The 22,911-nt window shown below is 43.8% G+C and overlaps 1 protein-coding gene across 5 annotated transcripts in view; it reads right to left on the reverse strand.

Annotated features, from left to right (window-relative positions):
* The window catches only part of LOC114022199, a 125,903-nt gene that overhangs the window by 73,188 nt on the left and 29,804 nt on the right, over positions 1-22,911 (reverse strand). For 4 of the 5 annotated variants that reach the window (XM_037895133.2, XM_043543196.1, XM_043543195.1 and 1 more), the window contains 2 exons: positions 8,252-8,368; positions 2,622-2,780 (listed from right to left, as the gene is read on the reverse strand). In XM_037895133.2, the coding sequence (XP_037751061.1) occupies positions 2,622-2,780; positions 8,252-8,368 (276 nt within the window). Of the gene's footprint in view, positions 1-2,621; positions 2,781-8,251; positions 8,369-10,163; positions 10,958-22,911 lie in introns of those variants that run through there. The other variant, XM_037895135.2, reaches the window with a different exon arrangement.

Consider the following 22,911-nt stretch of genomic DNA (forward strand, 5'->3'; position numbering starts at 1 on the left):
TCTAGCTTCTGAGGGATTACCAAGATCCAGAACTCACTTGCCACCCCAGTTTCACTTTCTCAGCTTGACATGCAACCTTGAGAAATAAACTGGTCTTCTATTTAAGGCAGCAGTGTTCTCTAGTGCTTAAGGTGAAAATGACATGCTCAGCAGTGAAGATTCAGGGGGATAGCTCCTATTTATTTATTTTTTAAATCAGAAGAGGAATGTAAGTCCTCCCAACAACCTCTCACAGATCCACAAGCACTGCTGAGGGGGACTCCAGGAAAGAAGCCCCATTAGCAATGGGTGGGTAGCAAATTCCCAGTATCCACATCTAGGGAGCTGCAACCTATGGAAACTGTTTTTTGTGGACCAGCTGTGATTTCTAGGCATTGCAACAGAATTCTGCCTAGTTTAAAAGTCTAGTTAAATTAGCTAATTGACAAAAATGTCTTTAGCTCTCACATGTACAAACCCAAGTGTTTAAATGCAAAGACATGAATACTTAACAATATTGTAAATCTTACATTAACAAAACACACAGCACAATCTCTGCTGGCATAACTGATTTGAATTTAATAGAAGCTGTTGGGTCCTCAACACTTTTGAAAGACAGGCCATTTATGTAGGTGCCTAAGCAAGTGTTGAGGACCCAACATACATAGCCTTTAAAGTCATCTGCAAAGGAAAGACCACTGGGTTTGTACTGCATAAGCAGGTGTTTACTTTAACACACAGTCCACAAATAAGGCAAAGTCCAAAATGACCACTCTTTCTGGGGTTTGGATTTGTTGGATTATTGTTCATTTTTTATTATCCCTCAGTATTACATCATAGGGATTTTTTTTAAAGTCTTTGCAACATACAAGATCTTTAAGCATAAGAAAACTGCTGTCTAAAATATATCCCCTTGAGTTACCAATAACTCTTGGGCACAAACAGACGCTATAGGTTTGGGTTGTCAGAAGTTGTGTTAAACCATCTGCAGAACTGAATTTTAGGTGTTCAAATGTTATAAAGAAGCAAAAAAAAAAAAATTGCACATAACCTACAAAGGATAAGAAATGTGGGTACCTTTAATGACTATGTGAGGGCCTGAAAAGTGATTTTTATTGGTTCACATGCATTGTCCTCTTTTCTTTTGAATGACTTTGGAAATGAGAGAGAGTACTTCACAGTAACTGTTGCTCTTCAAGAGTCACCTCCATGCATTCATAGTACATGCCTGCCTTCCCCTCTGTTTTGGAATCCTATATAAATGTCAGGACTCCACAGATAGGGAGGCGTATTCCCTTTGCAGAATAGGGCAAGAAGTTCAACTTCACGCAAGATCTCTTTTGCGCAATCCTCCCCCATCAACACACACAGCTTTTCAAGGCAGTTCCACAGCTCAACACCAAGAACACAATATCCCACAAGTGTGAATGCACAGAGGCAATGCTCAAAGAAGAGTAAGTCACACTCAGATATTACATTTCCCAGTGATGCCTAAAAACCAACTCCAAAAATTTACGCATCTCTCTCAAGTCTTCCAGCATCATAAGGGACCATCCTCCTCATTTCAGTTTACATCTGTTTTATTTCATGTGTCACAGGAGAGCAAGGAGATCATTTGTTTTTTCCACAAATCAGAATTTTGTGATTGCTACATTAGAAAAAAAAATTTGTTTTAAACATTTTGATATTAAAATATTTTAGTCCTAATTTCTCTGAAAGTGGCTGTCCTATACTTGCATTTTATAGTACTAGCCTATTCAAATACACACTTTTTAGCCTTATCTACACGGCGCTCTCTCTTAGAATGTCCCATTCTTGCATCATCACCAGTTCAGCTCCACTGGTGGTACCAACAGGGAGAGCGCCAGAGTAATTAACGTGTAAGCTCAGAATAGACACAGCCTTACTTTTGTGGCTTGTGTTCCACATTAAAGAATAAGAAGATTAAAAGCACAGTAGGGGATTGTGCTAGGGATTCAGCATCCATTAAACTACCGGGCAGCGTTGCTTTAAAGTAAAGTCCAAATTTTAGTTTTTACATAAAACGGGGGGGAGGCGGGGAGGGTGCTTTATAAAAGCTAACATTTAATGGATTTAATTAAATATCAATACATTCTAGCAAGTGACTTACTGAAAGAAAAAGTGAAATGCACTAATTTGTTTTCATACACCAAAAATGGTGAAAACTAAGCCAGCTTTCTAAGAATCTTTTGTCTTTACTCATCAATAATTATTAGTGACTCAGGCAAGGACTTTTTTTAAAAGAGGATTATTTTTAATCTCACTGTGTTCTTAAGAACATTTTCCAGTTTAATCACTCATTTTTCTTCTTGCAACAAGCTCACTTTCCAGGAGAAAATCCTGAGTTTGAAACTTTCAATAATTCCCCACCAACAGACCAACTTGCCCAGCCTCCCATGAAAGGAGGGGATTTATAGTTAAATTGTATTAATGCTAATGGGTGTTATTCACATAAACCCTGCATATTAACATTAGAAAAGACAACTCCTACAACTTCAAAAGGGTATGGGGAAAAAAATCTCTTAAATTTTCCAGTCAAGCCTTCTATTTCTTTCTAAACATTTCCCTATATTTTCAGTAGGCAAATCCCCCTTCTTTTCCCTCAAAATAAAAATTCATACCTTTTTTCTTCCTTGCTGTTCAAGAGTTTGCTTGAAGTTGAGATCAGACATTTGGATCTGAATTCGTTGCTTTTGAACTTTCTTGTTCAACAAATCCCTGTAACGCACGTACATGGCATTTCTCAGCCTGTATAGATTTTTGTAGTTTTCAAGATGGCGCTGGAAGAAAATATCCACATGAATTTGGGGTTTGGGTTTGTTTATTTTTTGTTAAATGTATATTTTCTTTCCACCTTTACACTAACCACTTCCATTTCCAAAATAACTGGACATGGACTTTCCTGATCAGAATATAGGCTCACTTGTAGAGTTGTGCAGGAACCAGATTTTTTGCTTCGGAGAAAGAGTTTCGCAATTTTGAATTTTTTTCCGTTCTGGAACAGAATGAAGCTTTTTTTTTTTTTTTGGAGATTTCCCATGAATCAAATTTTCAAAAAACCCCTGCAATGTGAAACAATGTTTTGATCATCCCAATGTGGACTCGTCTCATTTTATAAAACACAATTAAAAAAAAATCAGTCATTTTGAAACAGAAAAATCAAAAATGCTCCATTCCAAAAAGGTTAAAATGCAGCGTTTCAAAATGACATTCAAATTCACTTTCAACGAATCTGCATTTTCCAACCAGCTCTACTCATTTCTGTTCTAAGTACAGACATCAGAAACACTACAAACAGGGAATGGAGTCAGAATCCATGTGCTGAGTGGGATCCCTAACTCCCAGATGAGGAGGGGCTGGGAGTGAAGGGAGAGAACATCTTGCATTGCTCTCAAAGAAGTCATTATGGGCATCCATCTGCTGTGAGGAATGGATGATACTTGAGATTGTGTTTAGGTGGATATCAACAGGAAAGAAGAAGTTGGGAGGGGGGTGACGAGAACATGTCCCTCTCATGTATCTAATGGCTGTATCGATAGTATTTCTCTCCGCAATCCCCTCTAGCAGAGGCATTGGCTCTTCCAATTCTGCACTGAAATCCTGTGCAATCCCACTGATTTCAACAGGATGTAAATCAGCACAGAATTTGGTCCCTGAAGTAAGCTGGTAGGCACCACTAGAAGTTACATTCAGTCCTCATTTGAAAGCAAGGAGGAAAAGAAGGCTCCTGGGCCCTGGAACTCCTGGAAAGATGGAAGAAAAAGACAAGGAAGTTAGGAAGTGACTGCAGCAGCACCACCATTATAGTTTAAACAATTACAGTAAACGCTTTTTTATCCTGCATGTTGGGGGAATGGTGGGTGTTGGTAAGTGAAAAATTCCAGTCAACTAAGAGGAAAGGAGTTTGGGTGCAGGGTTGGGAGTTTGGGTATGGGAGGGGGCTTGGGGCAGGGGGTTGAGGTGCCGGATCCGGGGGGCGCTCACCTTGGGCGGCTCCCCGCAAGTGGCGAACTGTCCCTGCTGCTCTTAGGCAGCTCTGCATGCTGCCCCCACCCAGGCTGCTGGCTCTGCAGTTCCCATTGGCTGGGAACCGCAGCCAATAGGAGCTGCGGGGGCAGCGCTTGCGGGCGGGGGCAGCGCACAGAGCCGCCTAGCTGCACTTCCACCTAGGAGCAGCAGAGATACGTTGCCGCTTCTGGGGAGCCAGGAGGAGCCAGGTTGGGAACCTGCCAGCTCCATGCCAACTAGACTATAAACCGAACTTTCTATGAAGATTAAAAATGCCAGTTTATAGAGCTTTCCAGTTGGTACAGGGCCTGATAACACAACTTTTACTGTATTTAAAACCTGTCAAAGCTTTTGATGAAACATTCCTAGAAGGCTGAGAAATAGTTCAGCAGAAAGAGGGGCGATTGCTGCTGTAAAAACAGAGAAGCATATTCTGCAGTGCTGATTGGAAGGGGCTGACTTCACATTTCACCTCCACAACCCTCCAGCAGTGGATGAATTCTAATCCACATATCTAAGCATCTTTTTTTATGCAGTACCTGGATTAAGGCGCAGGCACCAACATTCAGCAATGATTCCTGTCATAAGACATCTTCAGAGTGACTAGCTTCACAAAGCATTAGAGAGAAAGAGACACCTGTAATCATGCTCTTTTAAAGAAGCTTTTGATGTGACAAATAAAACCAAGAGAATGGAGAAGAAAAAGAGAACAAGTCACAAGTTTGGGGGGGTTTTTTGTTTGTTTTTTTATAAGCAGTTTCAGTTTAGGCTCATTCTGGAGACTATCTGGAAAAATCTTATTAAAAAAAATAAAAAGCCCTTTGCTATTTTAACAGTTGTTTTGTGTATCCCTACTTGCTTTATAGAGTCTTTAAATTAAAGGTGGGGGGAGGGGGGAAGAGACACAATGAAAGACAAAGATCTTTGAAATATTTAGGAATTTCTTATGATGATAAAATACAGCTAAGGAAACGGACATAAGACAGGGCATGTGAGTTAAAACTTTTTAAAATACTTCCTTACTCCAGGATCTTTTGGGCTTCTTGGGAAAAGTTTTAGTAGAACTTCCATTTAAGTCAATTGACTGCTGGGACTTACAGGGCTGCGCTTGAAACACTCATTATTTGGATGCTCTAGGTATGAGTCAGATTTTTTTTTTTTCAAATGAAAATCAAAGTACCAGCAAGTCACTATACGGAATACCTCATAAAAAGAGAGCATACTATGTATGGAAAAAAGTGACTTGCCATCAACTGTTGGCTGCAGTGAGTCTGTCAGCTAAGTCACAGTGCATATACAGGTCCTATATGGCTAGCGCTTATCAGACAATTAGAAGGCCTCTTTGAATGATATCGTGAAATTAAATAATGGATAATTCAGGTACCAGAATTCTCTCTCAGCCAAGCTTGCATCTACAACATTGTATTAAAGAATACAGTAAGTATTCTGGTACCTAGAATACTATCCAGTGTATACTTAGGGCCCAGTTCCGTGCCAGTGAAGTCAATGAGTCTTGCCATCAACTTCAGTAGCTCAAGAACAGGCCCTTTGGGGTCAGGTTTACAATGAAAGATGGCTGAAAAATCCATGAGCAAAACTGCACACCTATGTTTATACATGCAATTACTATGACTGCATGTTCAATACTAATTACAGTAGAACCTCAGAGTTATGAACACCTTGGGAACGGAGGTTGTTCATAACTCTGAAATGTTCGTAACTCTGAACAAAACGTCATGGTTGTTCTTTCAAAAGTTTGCAACTGAACATTGACTTCATACAGCTTTGAAACTTTACTATGAAGAAGAAGAAAAATGCCGTTTTTAACTATCTTAATTTTAAATGAAACCAGCACACAGAAACAGGCTTTTTTTAGTAGTTTACGTTTAACACAGTACTGTACTGTATTTGTTTTTCTGGTGTCCAGTATCAGGGGGTAGCTGTGTTAGTCTGTATCCACAAAAACAACAGGGAGTCCAGTGGCACCTTAAAGACTAACCGATTTATTTGGGCATAAGCTTTCGTGGGTAAAAAACCCACTCTTTCAGATGCATCACGAAAGCTTATGCCCAAATAAATCGGTTAGTCTTTAAGGTGCCACCGGACTCCCTGTTGTTTTTACTTTTTGTGCGTCTCTCTCTCTGCTGCTGCCTGTTTGCGTACTTCTAAATGAGGTGTGTGGTTGACCAGTCAGTTCATAACTCTGGTGTTACGTAACTCTGAGGTTCTACTGTACATACAAAATCCCAACAATTGTGCATGCAAATGTAAGAGCACAATTGTACACATACTTTATACACAAATCTCAAAATGCCTTTAAAAATTTGGGTCCACTGTGTATTACATAGTAAGTCATTTGAACACTAGTAATAAACTTATATCCAATGTACCGTTCAATACTTAAAGCTGGAAGTGCATAAGTATCATACAATACAACAGCCAGTGCTTTCTTGTGTCTTTGAGCTAAATGCATGTGCAATATCAGTTTTATGTCTGATCTATCTGGGAACGATATGCTGCATTTGTTTGGTGACAGGTGAATCTACCAGGTCTTTTCTTTCTCTATCTTCTATGACCCGGTGTTCTTAATTCTAAATTAGAAGGAACTTAAGTTTGAATTATTTTGTTCATTTTTCTGTGTATTCAAAGTGCCAATATACTACCCACTATTATACTGATAACACTCTGCATATTTACAGATAGAATATAAATATTCTTAGGTTAATATATTGAAGAATAACTGAAATAATCTCAAAGTATTATAGTGAGTTCCCAGCAGATGGTGCTGTTGACTATGGTCTGGTTCAATACTACCAGGTTCCCACTGGCCCAAGAGGAGCATATTGTCATCCATTTCACCCCTTCCGCAGCAGAAGAATTTCTGTGATCATTGCCTCAGTAAACTGCCAGGCCCCAAATCCATTTTCAGTAGATATCCGTGCTTTACTCAATGGCAGCTAAGAAAGTAAGGGTGCCTGCTTTTCTAAATAAACTGTTTTGGACCCTGACAACAGAGTTATGTTTGGATTGCCAAGTTCCCAAAGAACTTTATATAGCATCATAGTTGTATGGTGATATGATGTAACAACCCACAACGTCGGGGTCAATGCTGACTCCATCAGGACGGCCCGGAGCCTAATGTCTCTCTCTCTCTCTCTCGGTCCGAGGCTTAAACGACTTGCAAATCTTGCAGTGATCGCTGAGATGGGTTTCACCCAGTGTAAACAGTCTGTGTACGGATCACTCACTGGCATCGGTCGCCTACAAGTGTTCCACAACTTAAAACCCAGGCGTGGGGCATGCCCCGGCCCAAGTGCACTAACTAAACAACTACTAACTACAGGTACCATACACTGACCTAACAAGAGTTCTGGGGACGAGCTGCAGCAAAGCTGGAGCAGAGCAGTTCCGAAGCATCTTCACTGGCCACAAGAAGGAACTGAGGGTGGGGGGAGCGTGCAGCGCCCCTTATACTGCGCCATGGAGGCGCCACTCCAGGGGTCGCTAGGGGCACTCCCCTACAGGTACTTCTAGGGGGAAAACTTCTGACACCAGTGCACATGGCGAGCACGCACACCTACTGTGCAATAGACATGAGCAACCACTCCAAGAAGAAAAATTGCCTTACATTACACGACATAAGGTGGTACCTGGCAACTGCCACATTATGAAACGAACGTTCACAAATATTGTCTATATAATGTTTACTTTAGCTAAACTTTCAGTTTGATGTTTCTAATTCTAATCTAATCTAATTCTAAAGATGAGAATTCTAATCTGCTTACAAATAGCTAATAAGATGTACTACCCATTTATCTGCAAGCTGCTATAAAAAAAAAATTCTGTTGTAAGAGCAACCTGACTCTCCCATTAGGTGTACTGGTAATTACAGCTACCTCAATTCCCATGCGTCTTCCTGTTTGCCTTCGCCTTAGTAATATAGGTACCAGAAGTGCCTTTTTGAGGAGAGTTTTTATACAAGAACTGGATCATTGGGTCCAAATTTTAAGAGCAACGTCACCGAAATTAATGGAATACCACGTAAGGGTAAAATGGGCATTAACATCAGCATCAACTCCTTTATCAGCCAAAGGAATGAATAAGCCCTACAACCAGAGAAGCCATCAGGCCATGTGGATAACAATGGAGAGCTCTTTGGGTTCTGGCAATCCGAATGTTCTAACCCTACGGAATTATTACACACAGTAGTTTAAGTTATCTGCAAACATCATACTGGAATTACCTGTTCTAGCAGGGCCTGTTTCATTGCATCTTCCTTGTCTTCATCACTAAATGATGATTTGTTGTTCCTCTTCTTCCCGGTGTCATCTTTCATCATCTTTTTGGGGGTTTTGTCATTCTGGGCAGAAATATATGGATGTCAAAACAGGGGGCCGATCAATCATGGCTAGGATAAGTGCCACACTTTAAAATGTGCATACCTTCTTCAGTGCATAACAGAACCCTTGCTTTGTCTCTTTCACTGAAATCAAAGAGTAGCCAAATAGTACAAAAATTAAATTTTCAGAATTGTGGAGCTGATGCTTGGCTCAGTTTGAGAATTTGTTTATAAGTTTTAATCCATAAATATTTTCCACTCAGTTATTGTTCAGTATTAATATGAGTTAGTAAAGTATTCCAGAGAATATATACAAACTAGTATAAGAACTTTGTTTCTATGGCTTTCAGTAACGGACTTCACTGTATGTGCTTGAACCAAATCACTGGCAGAGCTCCCATAGCCCACCTCCAAGTGCAAACACCTCATGAACGGCTATATCTACTTAATTGAATTTTCACCTTTTTTTAAAAAGCAATTTTGAATGGTGTACACCCACCCACCCACTTCCAGAGTCTAATCCGAATTACCAAACATACACCTTCATGAAACTGGAGGTAGAGATGTAAACTCCTATCAACAATTTAATATAGATTTCTGCTCCTCTTGAAAGTAACACACACAAAGCACCTGGGATAATGCAGTGCTAAATCATTGGCCCTAGGGACAGGATTTTGCAAGCTGCACCAGCAAACTATAGAAGTTTCCCCAGACATAATTTACAATCTCTACCAGAACCCAAAGCTTGGTAGATGCAGATGCACGCACATACAAAACTCAAAAGTTCCAAATCAAGGGACCTGTAATGTGCACTGATGGGTCCAACACACTCAGTAAATGCTTCTAAACTCAGAAATGTTGGAATATCAAGGTGTCACAGATTATTTCTTGTAATTTCTATAAGAATTTAAGAATCACAGACCCTCCCTAAAAAGAAAAGTTAAACTAGAGATAAAGCAGTGAGATCATATCAATGCCTTACTCCAACTAAACCTGATTAGAACATTGTGGCTTTACAAACAACAAATATTAGAGGACCAGGAAACTCTACATCAAGATAAATAAAATGAAGCATGGAAAGGCAGAACTGAGGTACCCAATCACCCTTATCTCTGACCTTAAAATACTCTGTACACTGTTTATGCTGCCCTGTCCGGTTTATTAAGTATCTTTCAGGCTGTATCCAGAATTTGGAACAATTTACCAAGCACCGTTGTGGATTTCCCATCAGACAATTTTTAAATCAATCTTGATTTAAAATCTAGGCATTATTTTGGGGGAAGTTCTGTGGCCTGTGTTATACAGTAGGTCAAACTAGATGATCACAATCGTCCCTTCTGGTCTGAGAATCTATAAATCTAGAAAATGATCAGGATCCCAGTATTTAGAGAGCAGACATGTTCAAAGTAAGGATCTGGTAGCCTTTGATCTTGAGATGTTTGTTAGAATTGCAGTTAGCGAAGGCTGTTGGTTGCAGAGTGAATGTACTATGAGTGAGTATTTGTGTCTCTCTCAGCCTGTTCTGGACTACTCTAGGTGCTCATTTTCTTATCTTGAAGCCATGGCTGCAAGAAAACATTTAATTTAATATAGCAAATTCTGACTGTGGAAAACTTTTTTTGCTTCATTTATTTTTAAATCACAAACTTATGGCTTGTTTGTTCATCAACCAGCCTTGCCTTACTTGGCCCATCTCATAGGCCTACCATGTTCCTAAATTACTCCCATAAAATGAGCCCCCAGGAGGGTGATATTCCTGGGAATTTGGTCCCAACAGAAACCAATCATTGTATGAGGCATGTGGCAGGTTTTGTACCTTGTCAACCCCTTTGATTCCAGGGGGGGCGAGGTTAACCCCGCCTCCCGGCTTCTACGCCAGTTCTACAACCTCCCCGGTAGTCAGAGCTGTGTGGCCCAATGGCCAGAGTCCCTCTAAATCTTCTTCCCCTGGTGGGATAGCGCGGCATAGCAGCCGGAGTCCCCATAGTGCGCTCCTAAAGCAACATGGCTCAATGGCCAGAGTCTCCCGAAACTCTCTTCCTCTGATGGGACAGCGTGGCCTAGCGGCCGGAGTCTCTATACGGAGCTCCTAAAGTGGTGTGGCCTGAGGGCCAGAATCCCTCTAAGTCCTCTTCCCCTCGTAGGATAGTCCGGCCCAGCAGCCGGAGTTCATCTATCTCCTTTGAGGTAAGAGAGGGGTCGATGAACTATGTTGTCACAAAAAAGGCGGGGGGGGTTAGAGACCCCCAGTAGGGGAGCCCGGGCCCACCCGCCTTCACCGGGCTCCAACTCAGGGCCCTGTCATTGATGGCGTGATCTGCCCCGGGTCAGCGGGGAATCCTACTGCAACACGCTGCCCTCAGAATGCTGGGAGATACCACTCCCTTCCCTTTCCTGGGTCACTTTCTACCAGTTCTCCAAATGTAGCAGTCCCTGTGGCATCAGGGTCTTCAGGTTCCTCAGCCCCTGGGGTTCCCTAGGGTTCCCACAGCTGCCAGTCTCTGGTCCCACTTCCTGGCCCCTTGGCTCCCTCCTGTACAAGTTGCCACTGCTCCTGGGCTGGAGCCTCTGCTGGGTGTCCTCCTTCCACAGCCGCCAGCCCTGACTGAGCAGCTCTGCAGGCTTTTATACGTGACTCTCTGTTGGAGCATGCCCAGCAGAGCCTCAGGGGCGTGGCTTCCTCTGCCAGCAGGGAAGGGTTGACCGTCTCATTCCCAGTCCGCCCCATCACAAGGCAACTCTTAAAAAGTCCAGATTTGCATGGTAATTGTTTTGGGAGCGACAGAAGCACTCACACCAATAATTAAGTGGTTGGGAGCTAAAATAAATCAAATTTAAAAAAAAAAGTTAATCTACTTCTCAGATTAAAGTAAATTGTTTGAGATTGTTGTTTGAGATTCAGTGTGAACACATCCCTTTTGCTGACAGGAGACCAAAGTTGATATCGGAAACTGCTACCTCAGAAATAAATTTGGTACTATTTAAAAAAAAATGTTTATGCAACTCCGTATATTCTTCCACAGTGATACAATTGGTTGTAATAACATGTCCAGGACAGCATTGAATTTATATTGGTAGTTTGTGTTTTATACAATACTTTTCATTCAGTAAAGCACACAGGACAAAAGTTTGCTAAAAATATAGAAAAATAAGAATGATTTACATATAAAAAGAATCTGTGTTAAAAACAAAAAACCCAAACTATTGATTTGCCTCCTATTTACAAAAATCTGTCTCTTTGGATGGGGACCAAGGTACAGCTCAATAGGCACATTGCTCACAGTTGGAAGAATCCCCCTTGCATTGTAAGTAATTCCTTGCTACCAAGGACACACTGCAAACATGCATAATCCTGGCCATTCCTGTCCTGCAGAAAGGTCTGTGTGTGAATACTGAGTTTAGAAAAATGGCAGACTGCCATGGCACAGCAGTTGCAACAAAAGCGAGAAGGAGAGAGCCTGGACTGAGCTCAACTCTGCTTCAAGCAAAATGCATCAACTGTAACTATAGCAAAAAATGTGATGGAGATATAAAACACTGCCATTGTTGTGAAGCCAGTTCTATTTGAGGGGAAGAAGAAAATCTGACAGAAGAGCTAAACTCAAAACTGCCACAGGAGACGCCTCCCAATGCCTTTGATGGGCTAACAACCCAGGTGCCCGAATCAAGAACTGAGACAATCATTAGCACACTGTCTCAAAGGCTCAGAGGTCCCTATCAAAAGTAAATCAGTGGAATAAATATCCTTTATATTTCAGATGCAGAAATACCTATTCCCATGCTGGGGTAGCCTTCAGTGATACATGGCTCATGTCTGAAGAGAGATTTACTGACAATCCAAACACACGGTCTTTACTCCTCTCCAAGCATGTATGATTACTTTGCTTAGGGCTGGTCTACACTACTGGGGGAGGGGGGGAAATCGATCTAAGTTACATAGCTGAAGTCAACGTACTGTGACAAAGCTCTGTCCTTGCCTCCGTGGGTCCCGTGTTTCCTAGAGGATTTCGCTAGCCTCAGAGGCTCACTGTGACCCTCCACGTAACCCTTCTCTCTCTAGAGACAAGGGTCACAGTCTACTGAGCCATTTTCATCATAAGCCAGCGAGGGAGGGTGAGGAGAAGTTATCCTTCCTTGCACAGTCTCTGTTGTCTCCCAGTCTCAGTGATTAATCAGGGGGCAAAGGGGGGTGTGGGGGGGAGCCCGGGCCCACCCTCTACTCCGGGCTCCAGCCCAGGGACCCTAATAGTATCAGCTATGGTAGCTGACCTTTTAGAAACAGGACATGTACAATTCCCGGGGCTACTTCCCCCACCAGCAGTCCTCACTTCCTCAAGCTCCACTTCACCCTTACCTCAGGGCCTCCTTCCTTGTGCCTGATATGGTGTGTACTGCTCAGTCTCTCCAACAGCGCAACTTCCTCCCACAGCTCCTGACATGCACACCCACCTGACTGACTGGGAGGCTTTTAACTAGTTTCAGCCAGCCCCGATTGGCTTCAGGTGTCCCAATCAACCTAGCATTCTCCCTGCCTTCTGGAAAGTTCTTAATTGGCCCAAGGTGTCTTAATTGACCTGGAGCAGCTGCCATTTCACTTACCCTGGTACCAGGGATTTGTTTAGTTTGGAGCTAATATATCTATCTCCCACTACTTTTCTATAGCCATCTGGCCTTGCCCCGTCACAGTACTTAGATCTACTTACCGTGGTGTCTTCACTGCAGTGTGTCAACAGGAGACGCTCTCCCGTTGATTCCCCTTGTGCTTCTTGTTGAGGTGGAGTACCGGAGTCAACGCTAGAGTGATCAGCGGTCGATTTACCGCGTCTATACTAGACACAATAAATCGACCCCCGCTGGATCGATTGCTGCCCGTCGACCTGGCCGGTAGTGTAGACAAGCCCTGGGAATTGTAAGCTTTACTTTTGATTTCCCATACCTTCTCAATGCAACTACAGGCGCTTTGCTCCACCAAGGAAGTCAGCCTAGGCACCCTGTTTGGCCACTTATCTCATAACTGTCTCTGTGCTTTTTACCACCTTCTCCACAAAACAGAATGCCCTTCCCGAGCTGGTCCCCAAAGCCATATCATCTCCTTCCTCTTCCACCATACCTACATGAAACTGGCCAGTTAGGTGCCCAACTTCCTGTTTTTATTATATTTTAGAACAAAGTCTTTGCTCCGTCATGGCATGCACTTGTCTTCACTGAGCATTTGTATAATCTTTTTAAGTTAGCCCTATTTTTCCCTCTCTCCTGCTTGGCTGTCTTTTAACCCCACACATCCCCAGTTGCGTCATGTCTGAAATTAATTTATAAGCTTCATGTAAGCTCCTGTCTTTTGTGTGTATTGGAAGGTGGCTGACACAATCTTGGGCACTGATAATAAAGTAAATAATATTGTATTAGGAACGATATACCTAAATCTGAATGAGAAGTGACTATAAGTCTGTGGCTATTCATTTATCTCCTAACAAGAAAATCCACTTCTGGAGTTCTGGCCCAAGAACAAGAGGGCTTGGGCGGGAAAAAAATGGTGACCTATTACTGCAAAAGTCTCAGTGTTACAGGTGATTAAATAACCAGGAGCGAACTTAACAAAGCAATGTTTGGGTCCCCTTTAAAGTAATTTGTTTGGGCTGCTCAGCTGCAATGTCTATTATTCTGTAAGAAATTATCTTTGTGCTATCACAGGCTCCAAACACTGTGCTATGCCAGCTAAGTGGGATTCAGTTCCAAGCATTCAGGTGAGGAAACAATTTGTAGAGGAAGGAAAGGAAAGGAACGGAACTAGCATAAATGATGCAATGACAGCATTGTACAAAGTTCATTTATACACAGCGCAGTATCACAGCATGTACGCCATGAAAAACAGAGAAATTTCAACAGATGAATAATCAGTCAAAGGAACAAAAGCTATATTAACATGCCTAAACCAAATTCAGACCTGAAATTATACGGAGTCAATGGAAATGCACTGTTTAAACCAGATAGGGGTCTTTCACTCACTTGGTGTGTTAATGTAGCTCTTTCCTTTAACTGATTATTTATTTATTGAGCTATCTCCACGGTGTACATGATGTGATACTACACTGAGTCCATATGAAAGAGCATTGCCCAATGTCACAGTCACAACATTTTTGCAACTGTTTGTTTTAGGTTATGTATTGCCTGCCTTATGTATGGAGTTTAAACAAGGTATCAAAGTAAACAGTACTGTAGAACACATTTCAGCTTTACTGCACTATATTATGCCTCTGTAACTCAAACAGGAAGATTCAAGACAGATTTTGTAATGTGTCATCTAGATCTCAGCACCCAAGAACTAAAGGGATAGAAGGCCAAATCTCAGTTTACTAGCATCAAAAAGGAACAGAAAAAAAGCAGGTACAAGCTGAACCTCCACACTAGATTCCTTCACTAGATTCCTTATTGCAGTGGCTACAGGTCTTTCCTTTCCCAAAATCTACCTCCAAATGCTCTCCCACCCTCTAGTAAGTCTTACCCTAGAGAGGGTTCCCAATGTGCCTTGCTCTTAAATAGCACCTTATTGCAGTTCTGCCTCAACATAGCCTCTAAAGTTTATACAGCAATCATTTCTGAATGAAAAAAATTTTTTTTCACAAGCTAATTTGTCAGGTGTTCTTATGGGGTTGCCTATACAAATCCTTCTTTCACACATACCTACAGTGTTGGTGCACAAACACATTTGCAGGTATAAACTGAGAGGCTGTTTTTGAAAATCTGGCCCTGCAAGTCATATGCAACATAGTTCTACAGAAGAATTATTTAACACTTACGGATAAGCAATAGGAATGTCCCTTGGGCAATTTTTCAATGTAATGAAAAGAGAATGGGTCACATGATCCTTATTTATTCCCAAACTCAAAATTCTATAGCAAATAAAATACAAGGAACACCCTCTACCAAGCAAAAACTCAGTTCATAATAAGCCCTTTATCAAAGCATAAGTCCAGTACAATAATATCACAATAATTCTGCATATGGTGTATCCAGTTATATGGTAAAAAGTAGCTTAATAGTTTAAAAACCTATTCTCAATACACACCAGCAATGTCTCCTCTAATTTTTTACATCCATGTGTGGAATTCATTTTGTTATGTGCACCAATATGGAACTGATGTATGGCGAGGGTGGGGCCGAGGGGTTCGGAGTGTGGGAGTGGGCTCAGGGCTGGGGCAGAGGTGCAAGGAGTGAGGGCTCCCGCTGGGAGTGCGGGCTCTGGGGTGGGGTCAGGGATGAGAGGTTTGGGGTAAAGGATGGGGGTTCAGAGCTGGGGCAGAGGGCTGGGATCAGGGGGTGAGTGCTCTGACTGGGGGTGAGGTCTCTGGGGTGGGGCTAGGGATGAGGGGTTTGGGATGCAGGCTGCCCTGGGGCTGTGGCAGGGACACAGGACTCTCCCCACCGCAGCCCAGGGCCGGGGCAGAGGTGCCTCTCCCCGCCTGCATGGCCCTTGATAGCCTGCTGCACAGCTTAGAGGGAATTGAGCACACTAGTCATCAAACTGTATGCAAAAATTGTTGTTAGAATTTCCTATCACTGTGGGGTGGGGGGGGGGGGGGGGGCACTGGGTCATGGCAGGATCCAAGAGCCTCCTTCACTACAAAATCGTGATTCATCCCCAGTGCTGGTCAATCTGTGCACTGAATGAGGAAGACGTCCAGAAAGAAAATTAGTGTCTCATCGTGTATTTAAATTTTAACGCTAAGCCTATGTGCAAGGAGGCCGATTAAGGTTGTACAAGAAACCTTAATACTGGCATTTCCTAACTTTTGAGAGCTTGACTTTGCAAACTTTGTGTGTTACTTTCCGAGGTTTTTTAAATAAAGCAAACTGAATAAATAAATTCTATCATGTGACATCATATTGACACCCACATGGGTCATCAGTAGGGTTCGAACCTTTAGATCCACTACAAAAAGACCTCTTCCATTGTAGATACCAGCATAATTGGTAGCAGTACTAGACAGTTATCCTCTAAGGACCAAGCCACTAGAGGGGGATGGTACACACTTTGCCAGTGGGGTTCACCAATATTGCTGACAGGGGAATGGTGGATTCAGGAATGCTGAGGTCTATTCCAGGTTCTGAGGGGTGGATACTCGAATGGTTAGAAACCCATCTACCCCTGATCCCCCACAAGCCTGACTCCCTTCTCCCCTTCAGCTTGTTCTTTTCCCCATCCTAGCTCTTCCTCACTCCCCTGTCGGGCTCCTCACTCCAGTCTCCTGCCTTCCTCGACTCCTCATCCCAGTCACCTCCACCCACTCCCTTCAGGCTTCTTGTCCCTATTTACTCCCTCCATTGCCCACCTCCCCAAGTCTGACTCTTGTCCCTTCTGTATTCTAGTCCAGTCAGCCAGCCTCCTCCTTCTTCTCACTGCCTGGTTACCAGCTGGGGGAGCGCAGAGAGAACAGGAGTGACAATCTCGCTGCAGGGAAAGTCATACTCATCCCCTGCAGCCCCAGGCTGGAGCCTGTTCCATGCAGATGGAATCCTCAGGGAATTTAGCTGCCAAATCTAACAAGACTTTATTCAGTGTATGTGAAATGAGGTCTAAGGTTTATAATTTGATCAAATACAGGCAGTTTTTCCACAAGAACAGCAAAGCCAAACCCCTGACACAAAGTCAACCCTCCCACCAAATGTCAAGTTCCTGCTCTAAAGTATGGAGGTGCTAAAGCTTCTCAACAAAATGGGTGTGATTTTTTTAAAAAAGAACATGGGCAAAACATATTTTTCTCTAATCTCATTCTTGAAATGGCTGAACCATTTTTGCTGAAACTTTCCAAAAATATTTAGCTTGCGACTGACACCTCACATGGAAAACTTCAGCCAAAATGGTTAAAATTTGGCAATGTTTTAAGCAATTGAAAGTAGAGTATTATAATGGAAAACATTGGGCAACCTTAATTAATTGGCAGCACTACAAGCTCCATCTATAATGCACATACACTTTATACAATAGATCCTGATTGGGACCTCTGGGCATTACTATAGTACAAGTATTTACACAACAGACAATGACCTTACAAAAACAAAATAAGCAGAATGTGTTGAAGGGAGACACTTGATATACTCATATAAATTAAATGTCAGAATACATTATCTGTGACTGCACTTTGCAGCTCAGAATGGCTTTCACGTGGAAGATATAATGCTGTGATTGATAGCTCTACAAATGTTTGCTGAATGCCCTAATTACCCTCACATCATGTACAGAGGCACTTAATTCCTGACTTACAGAATGGACCATATAAGGGAGACCTTTTATTCCTTAGCTCAGTGTTTCCCAAACTTGGGACTCCGCTTGTTCAGGGAAAGCCCATGGCGGGCAGGGCCGGTTTGTTTACCTGCCACGTCTGCAGGTTCGGCTGATTGCAGCTCCCACTGGCCACGGTTTGCCGCTCCAGGCCAATGAGGACTGCAGGAAGTGGCAGCTGGTACGTCCCTTGGCCCGCACCGCTTCCCGCAGCCCCCACTGGCCTGCGGCGGTGAACCGTGGCCAGAGGGAGCTGCGATTGGCCGAACCTGCAGACGCGGCAGGTGAACAAACCGGTCCGGCCTGCCCGGGGCTTTCCCTGAACAAGCGGCGTCCCAAGTTTGGGAAACACGCCTTTAGTTCATCATGGAGACCTTAACATTGTACATTTTACTTTTATTACAGTAAATAAGCATAGCATCTGTTTTAGCTCAGCATTCTGTGATGAATGGCTATATTTACCATTTTGTTACTATGGCAATATTACATGTGAAGTACACCAACAAGCTGATGCTGTCAACTCTCTTTGTACTTACAGTATACTCCTTTTTCTTATTTTGAGGGTGACCAACTATAAAGGGGACTGTGAATTTTTCTGAGACTCAAGAAAAGTGGTTATTTTCTATTTTTTTCTATTAACTGTAGCAGGTAAACTGAATGGTTGTGTGTGACAAATAACTGCCTGGAACCTTAAAACAGGAACTGGCAAACCATACTCTCTTCCCCGTCAGAAGAGATTCAGCTTATCTATACTTCAAAAAAAAAAAAAAAAAAAGAAAAGAAAGAAAGAGCAAAACTGAAGCCCCCTACACGGATGGGAGCAAAGAAACATTCACACACCTGCATACCCATAGCTGCCTTCGCAACAACCTAAACATTAGTTTTTGGAATATTTTTGATGGATAAGCACCAAAAATTGGCATTCAGTCCCACACATTTAAATGATGGTGAAAGTAGGCAGGTGCACTATTAGTAACAATAGCCTTTCTGTTCCCATTAAACACAAACTCAAAATAATTCAGGGCAAAAAAGCTGAATGTAGGTCAAACTCTTAGGGGATCCCAGGACAAGTATATTCAACACAACTGGATATAAGACAGCAGAAAGATTTATAGCAAAACCTTGCAGACTGTTCTGTTTAATTGCTAAATTAATTAGTTACTGGTAGAGTTACTAGGTCTATCGTACTTCTACCTGTAATATTTCTCTTTCTGATTGGTGATTCCTAGGTGGGGAAACGTAGGGTCATTTAGGGTCAGAGCAGGGGACAGCTAGTCAAGAGAACTGGATTCGCTTTTTGTCTCTGCCACTGACATACTGTGTGACCTTGGATGAGTCACTCATACTATTTTTCTTAGCGCTAAAATGAGGATAATACTTCCCTCACTTGCAGGGAAGTTTGTGAGGCTTAATTCAGTAAAAGATGTAAAATGTTTTCAGATCCCCATATGAAAAGCTCTATAGAAGTGCGAAGTAATATTACAAGGTAAACATTTAACTCTTGGCAATACTGTAGGTTAATTGCTTTATCATCAGTTATTTATTTAGGAAAACGGAACTGGTTTGGGGCATTACATGCTACAACTTGATGAAGCAATAAATACTTTATAAAGCATTCTTCATCCTCAGTGTGGCTTCCAAAGCACTGAGCAATCACGTCTTCGTTTCTCTCTTTAGCAGATTCCTCGTACAGTTTCTATTTGGATTTTTTAGGGCACTGAATTTCACTCTATTATTTGTATTTTGGTGACTGCTATATTATTATTGTTATATGGTTTCTGGGTGGATTTTCACACAATAGTGTCTAGTAGTGCATTTCTGATTCTTGGACAGTTATTCAAATGAAATGGTTTTTTGGTTGTGTTCTGGGAAAGACTTTCTTTCTTTCAAGGGTCAGGCCGTGTGCAGTCTTGCCTAATGGTCAGGGCGGGAGACTGACCTAATGTTGGAGCGGGTGACCAGGCCTAGTGACCAGAGCCCCAATCAGGAGCTGAGTTACCAAGTCCAGCAAGCAAGCCGGAGCCAAGAGCCATGGTCAGATGCTAAATACCATCCAGTCTTTGTTCTTGGGGGTCGGGGCTGGTTGCCCCTGCCGCTCCCTGTGGTTGACCGACTCGACCACCAAGGAGTTGGGTGCCAGGTGGGTATACAGATACTCATGTCCCTTCGTGGGTACAAAGTATTTGCGCTCCGCCTTTTTAGGGATGGGAACCAAGGAGGCTGGTGTTCGCCACAGGGCATTTGAAATTCTTGCCACCCCTTCATGGAGCGGCAAGGCCACCCTGCCCCGTGCTGAAGGGGACATCACGTTGAACAGGGAGTCTGAGGGCTCTTCCATCTCCTCAGCCTGGAGGTGGAGGCTCGCTGCCACCCTTTTTTTAGGAGGTCTTGGTGGGCCCTGTAGTCCTCCTGCAGGACGGAGGGGGGTGGGGCTGCAATCAACTCCTCCGGACTGGGCAAGACCAGTGCAGTGCTTTGGGTGTTGTCCGGCACCTGAGGATCCATCACCTGGTAGGACTCTGGGCACGGTACTGAGGACACAGGTCCCACCGACCTTTTTTCTGGCGGTCTAAAGATGGACGCCGACGGTGCTTCCAAGGCCCTGGCCACCAAGTGAGCCCCCACCAGCGCTGCGCCGGAGGCCTCGGTGCCCACTGGCACCACCGGGCCGACCACGACACTTGGTGCCATTGCGCTTGCTGAGGCACCATTGGGGCCGGCTGTTTGGGCTGCCTAGCTTGGCCTGTAGACAGGCGGCTGTGAGCGGAGGCCAGGCTGGCGTATGATCTGCTGCTGCCTCTGGACCGGGAGTATCGGCGGTGCCGGGATCTATGTCAGCCACGGGATTACGATCTCAACGCAGAGGAGCGGCACTGATGGTAGTAGCTGCTCTGCGAATGGCCTCGACGGGCAGACCCGCATCGGCGAGACACCAGCACTTGACACCCAGTGCTACGGCGCCTTCGCAGAGACTTGGAACAGGAGTCGGAGCGGGAATGGCATCAACGACTGTGCCGCGACTGACTGTGGTATCTCCTGTGAGACGAGGACAGTTGGCGACGTCCGCCACGGACCCATTGATATTTGCTTCGCGAAGACGAGAGGTGCCGGGAGTTCTGGTCGGACAGCACCTATCCAGACAGTCTGGCCGGCGTCGAGGGCAATCCACATGGACTGAGCCCTGAATGGTCGCTGGGCAGTGAACGGTGTTGGGAACGTTCCCTCGACCGGTACCGGGCCAGTGGCGACTGCAGTGATCCCAGCAGAGGCTTGCCTCTAGAACATGAGGCCAACATCGGTGGAGCTTCGGGCATTGGCATGGACATAATGTCCCTGGCTGCCTGGAGGGCTTCGGGCGTAGATGGCATCTGGACATCTGGAGAGGCCTGCTCCGAAGGGGCTGGGCTACTCTGCTCAACGTGAGTTGGAGGCCTAGGGCCCAATGGGAATCAAGGACTACCTGACATGGGCCTAGCCTCTGTCCCCGTCTTCCCTCGGTGTCATTGCGAAGAGAGTGTCTTTCTGGTCCTCTTGGCGTGCCCCGTGGATGGGGAGCGGTGCCGACTGGACAATTGTACTGGAGGGTCTCCGCGTACCGATGCCGGATACCGGTTTGGAGCCGCGTGCCGGGGCCAGCGCCAACTCCATCGGGATGGCCCGGAGCCTAATGTCCCTTTCTTTTTCAGCCCGGGGCTCGAAAGACTTGCAGATCTTGCACCTGTCACTGATATGGGTTTCTCCCATGCAGCGCAGACAATCCACGTGCGGGTCACTCCTTGGCATACAGTGCCTACAAGAGCCGCACGACTTAAAGCCTGGGGTGCAGGGCATGCCCCGGCCCGGGCTCAATGACTAACTAAACTAACCGAATTAGCTAACTGACTACAGGTACTACTGGGTGTTAGGATATAGATATTCAGGCCTGTCTGTAAAGGCCTATACTCTAAGAATTTAGGTGTATTCTTATCACTTGGCTAGTTCTAGAGGTATAAAAGAAAGAATCAAAATCACTGTCTGCTGGTGTAAGGGCCTTCTCTTACTGTGACAGTCTGAGGCCCTGTTCTTAGGCTAAGGCCTTTGGCTAAGCAGCAGAGGCAGCCATAAGCTAGGAAGCAAACAGTCACATCCTCACATTCCAAACTAGTCACATTGAAATAAGGTGCTATTGGGCTGTCAGGCACTATCAGGACAGGATTGTATTCCTATCACCTCCAGAGAAAGGGAAGTGCCTAGAAAATGTAAAAGGAAACTTAGTTTGATAGCATCCTGTCTGGCAAGAACTCACGTATCAATAGCTGGGATGTGAAATCCTCACTTCTGTATTGTTTTGTCATTATAGTTCCCACTTTGCTATTGTTTGTCTGTATAATCTCTGTCTGGTTCTGTGATTGTTTCTGTCTGCTGTATAATTAATTTTGCTGGGTGTAATCCAATTATTGTGGTGGGATATAATTGGTTAGCTAATCATGTTACAATATGTTAGGATTGGTTAGTTAAATTTCAGTAGAATGATTGGTTAAGGTATAGCTAAGAATATTACTATATAAATTAGGGGCAAACAGGAAGTAAGTTGGGATTCGAAAATAAGGAAAAAGGAACTTGTATTTAAGCTTGCTGGAAGTTCACCCCAATAAACATCGAATTGTTTGCACCTTCGGACTTCGGGTATTGTTGCTCTCTGTTCATGCAAGAAGGACCAGGGAAGTGGGAGAGTGAAGGAATAAGCTCTCTAACACTGGGGTCGAGCTGCCTCAAAGCTGGAGCTGAGCAATTCGGACGCACTTTCACTGGCGGCAAGAAGGAACTGAGGATGTGGGGAGCACAGCCCCCCTTATACCGCACCAGGCAGGCGCCGCTCGAGGGGTCGCGGGGGGGGGCGCTCCCCCCTACGAGTACTGCTAGGGGAAAAACTTCCGGCACCGGTGCACGTGCCAAGCACGCACACCTATTGTGGAATACACATGAGCAATGACTTGAAGAAGAATGTCCAGTAAAGACCTGCCTGAGACAACTAAACTAGCTCTCTTTTGAGGTCTTCAGAATTTGAACTTACTAGAAAGGCTCTGTCCTGAAAATTAACTCCCTGTGCCACACAGACCCAAACAATGTGTATTTAATGGCAAGCACATATTTATATTAGTTGCCTTTACATTTATAGTAGAATTCCTTCTTGTTGAGAAAGGAAAGGGAAATCTGGTTAATAGGCACTCTTCCATATAATACACAAAATTAATTTAACAGCAGATAGAAATTAGTCAATAGCTTACTCCTTCCCTGTTTGTTT

The sequence above is a fragment of the Chelonia mydas genome, chromosome 3 (assembly GCF_015237465.2).
Source record: "Chelonia mydas isolate rCheMyd1 chromosome 3, rCheMyd1.pri.v2, whole genome shotgun sequence".
Lineage (NCBI taxonomy): Eukaryota > Metazoa > Chordata > Testudines > Cheloniidae > Chelonia > Chelonia mydas.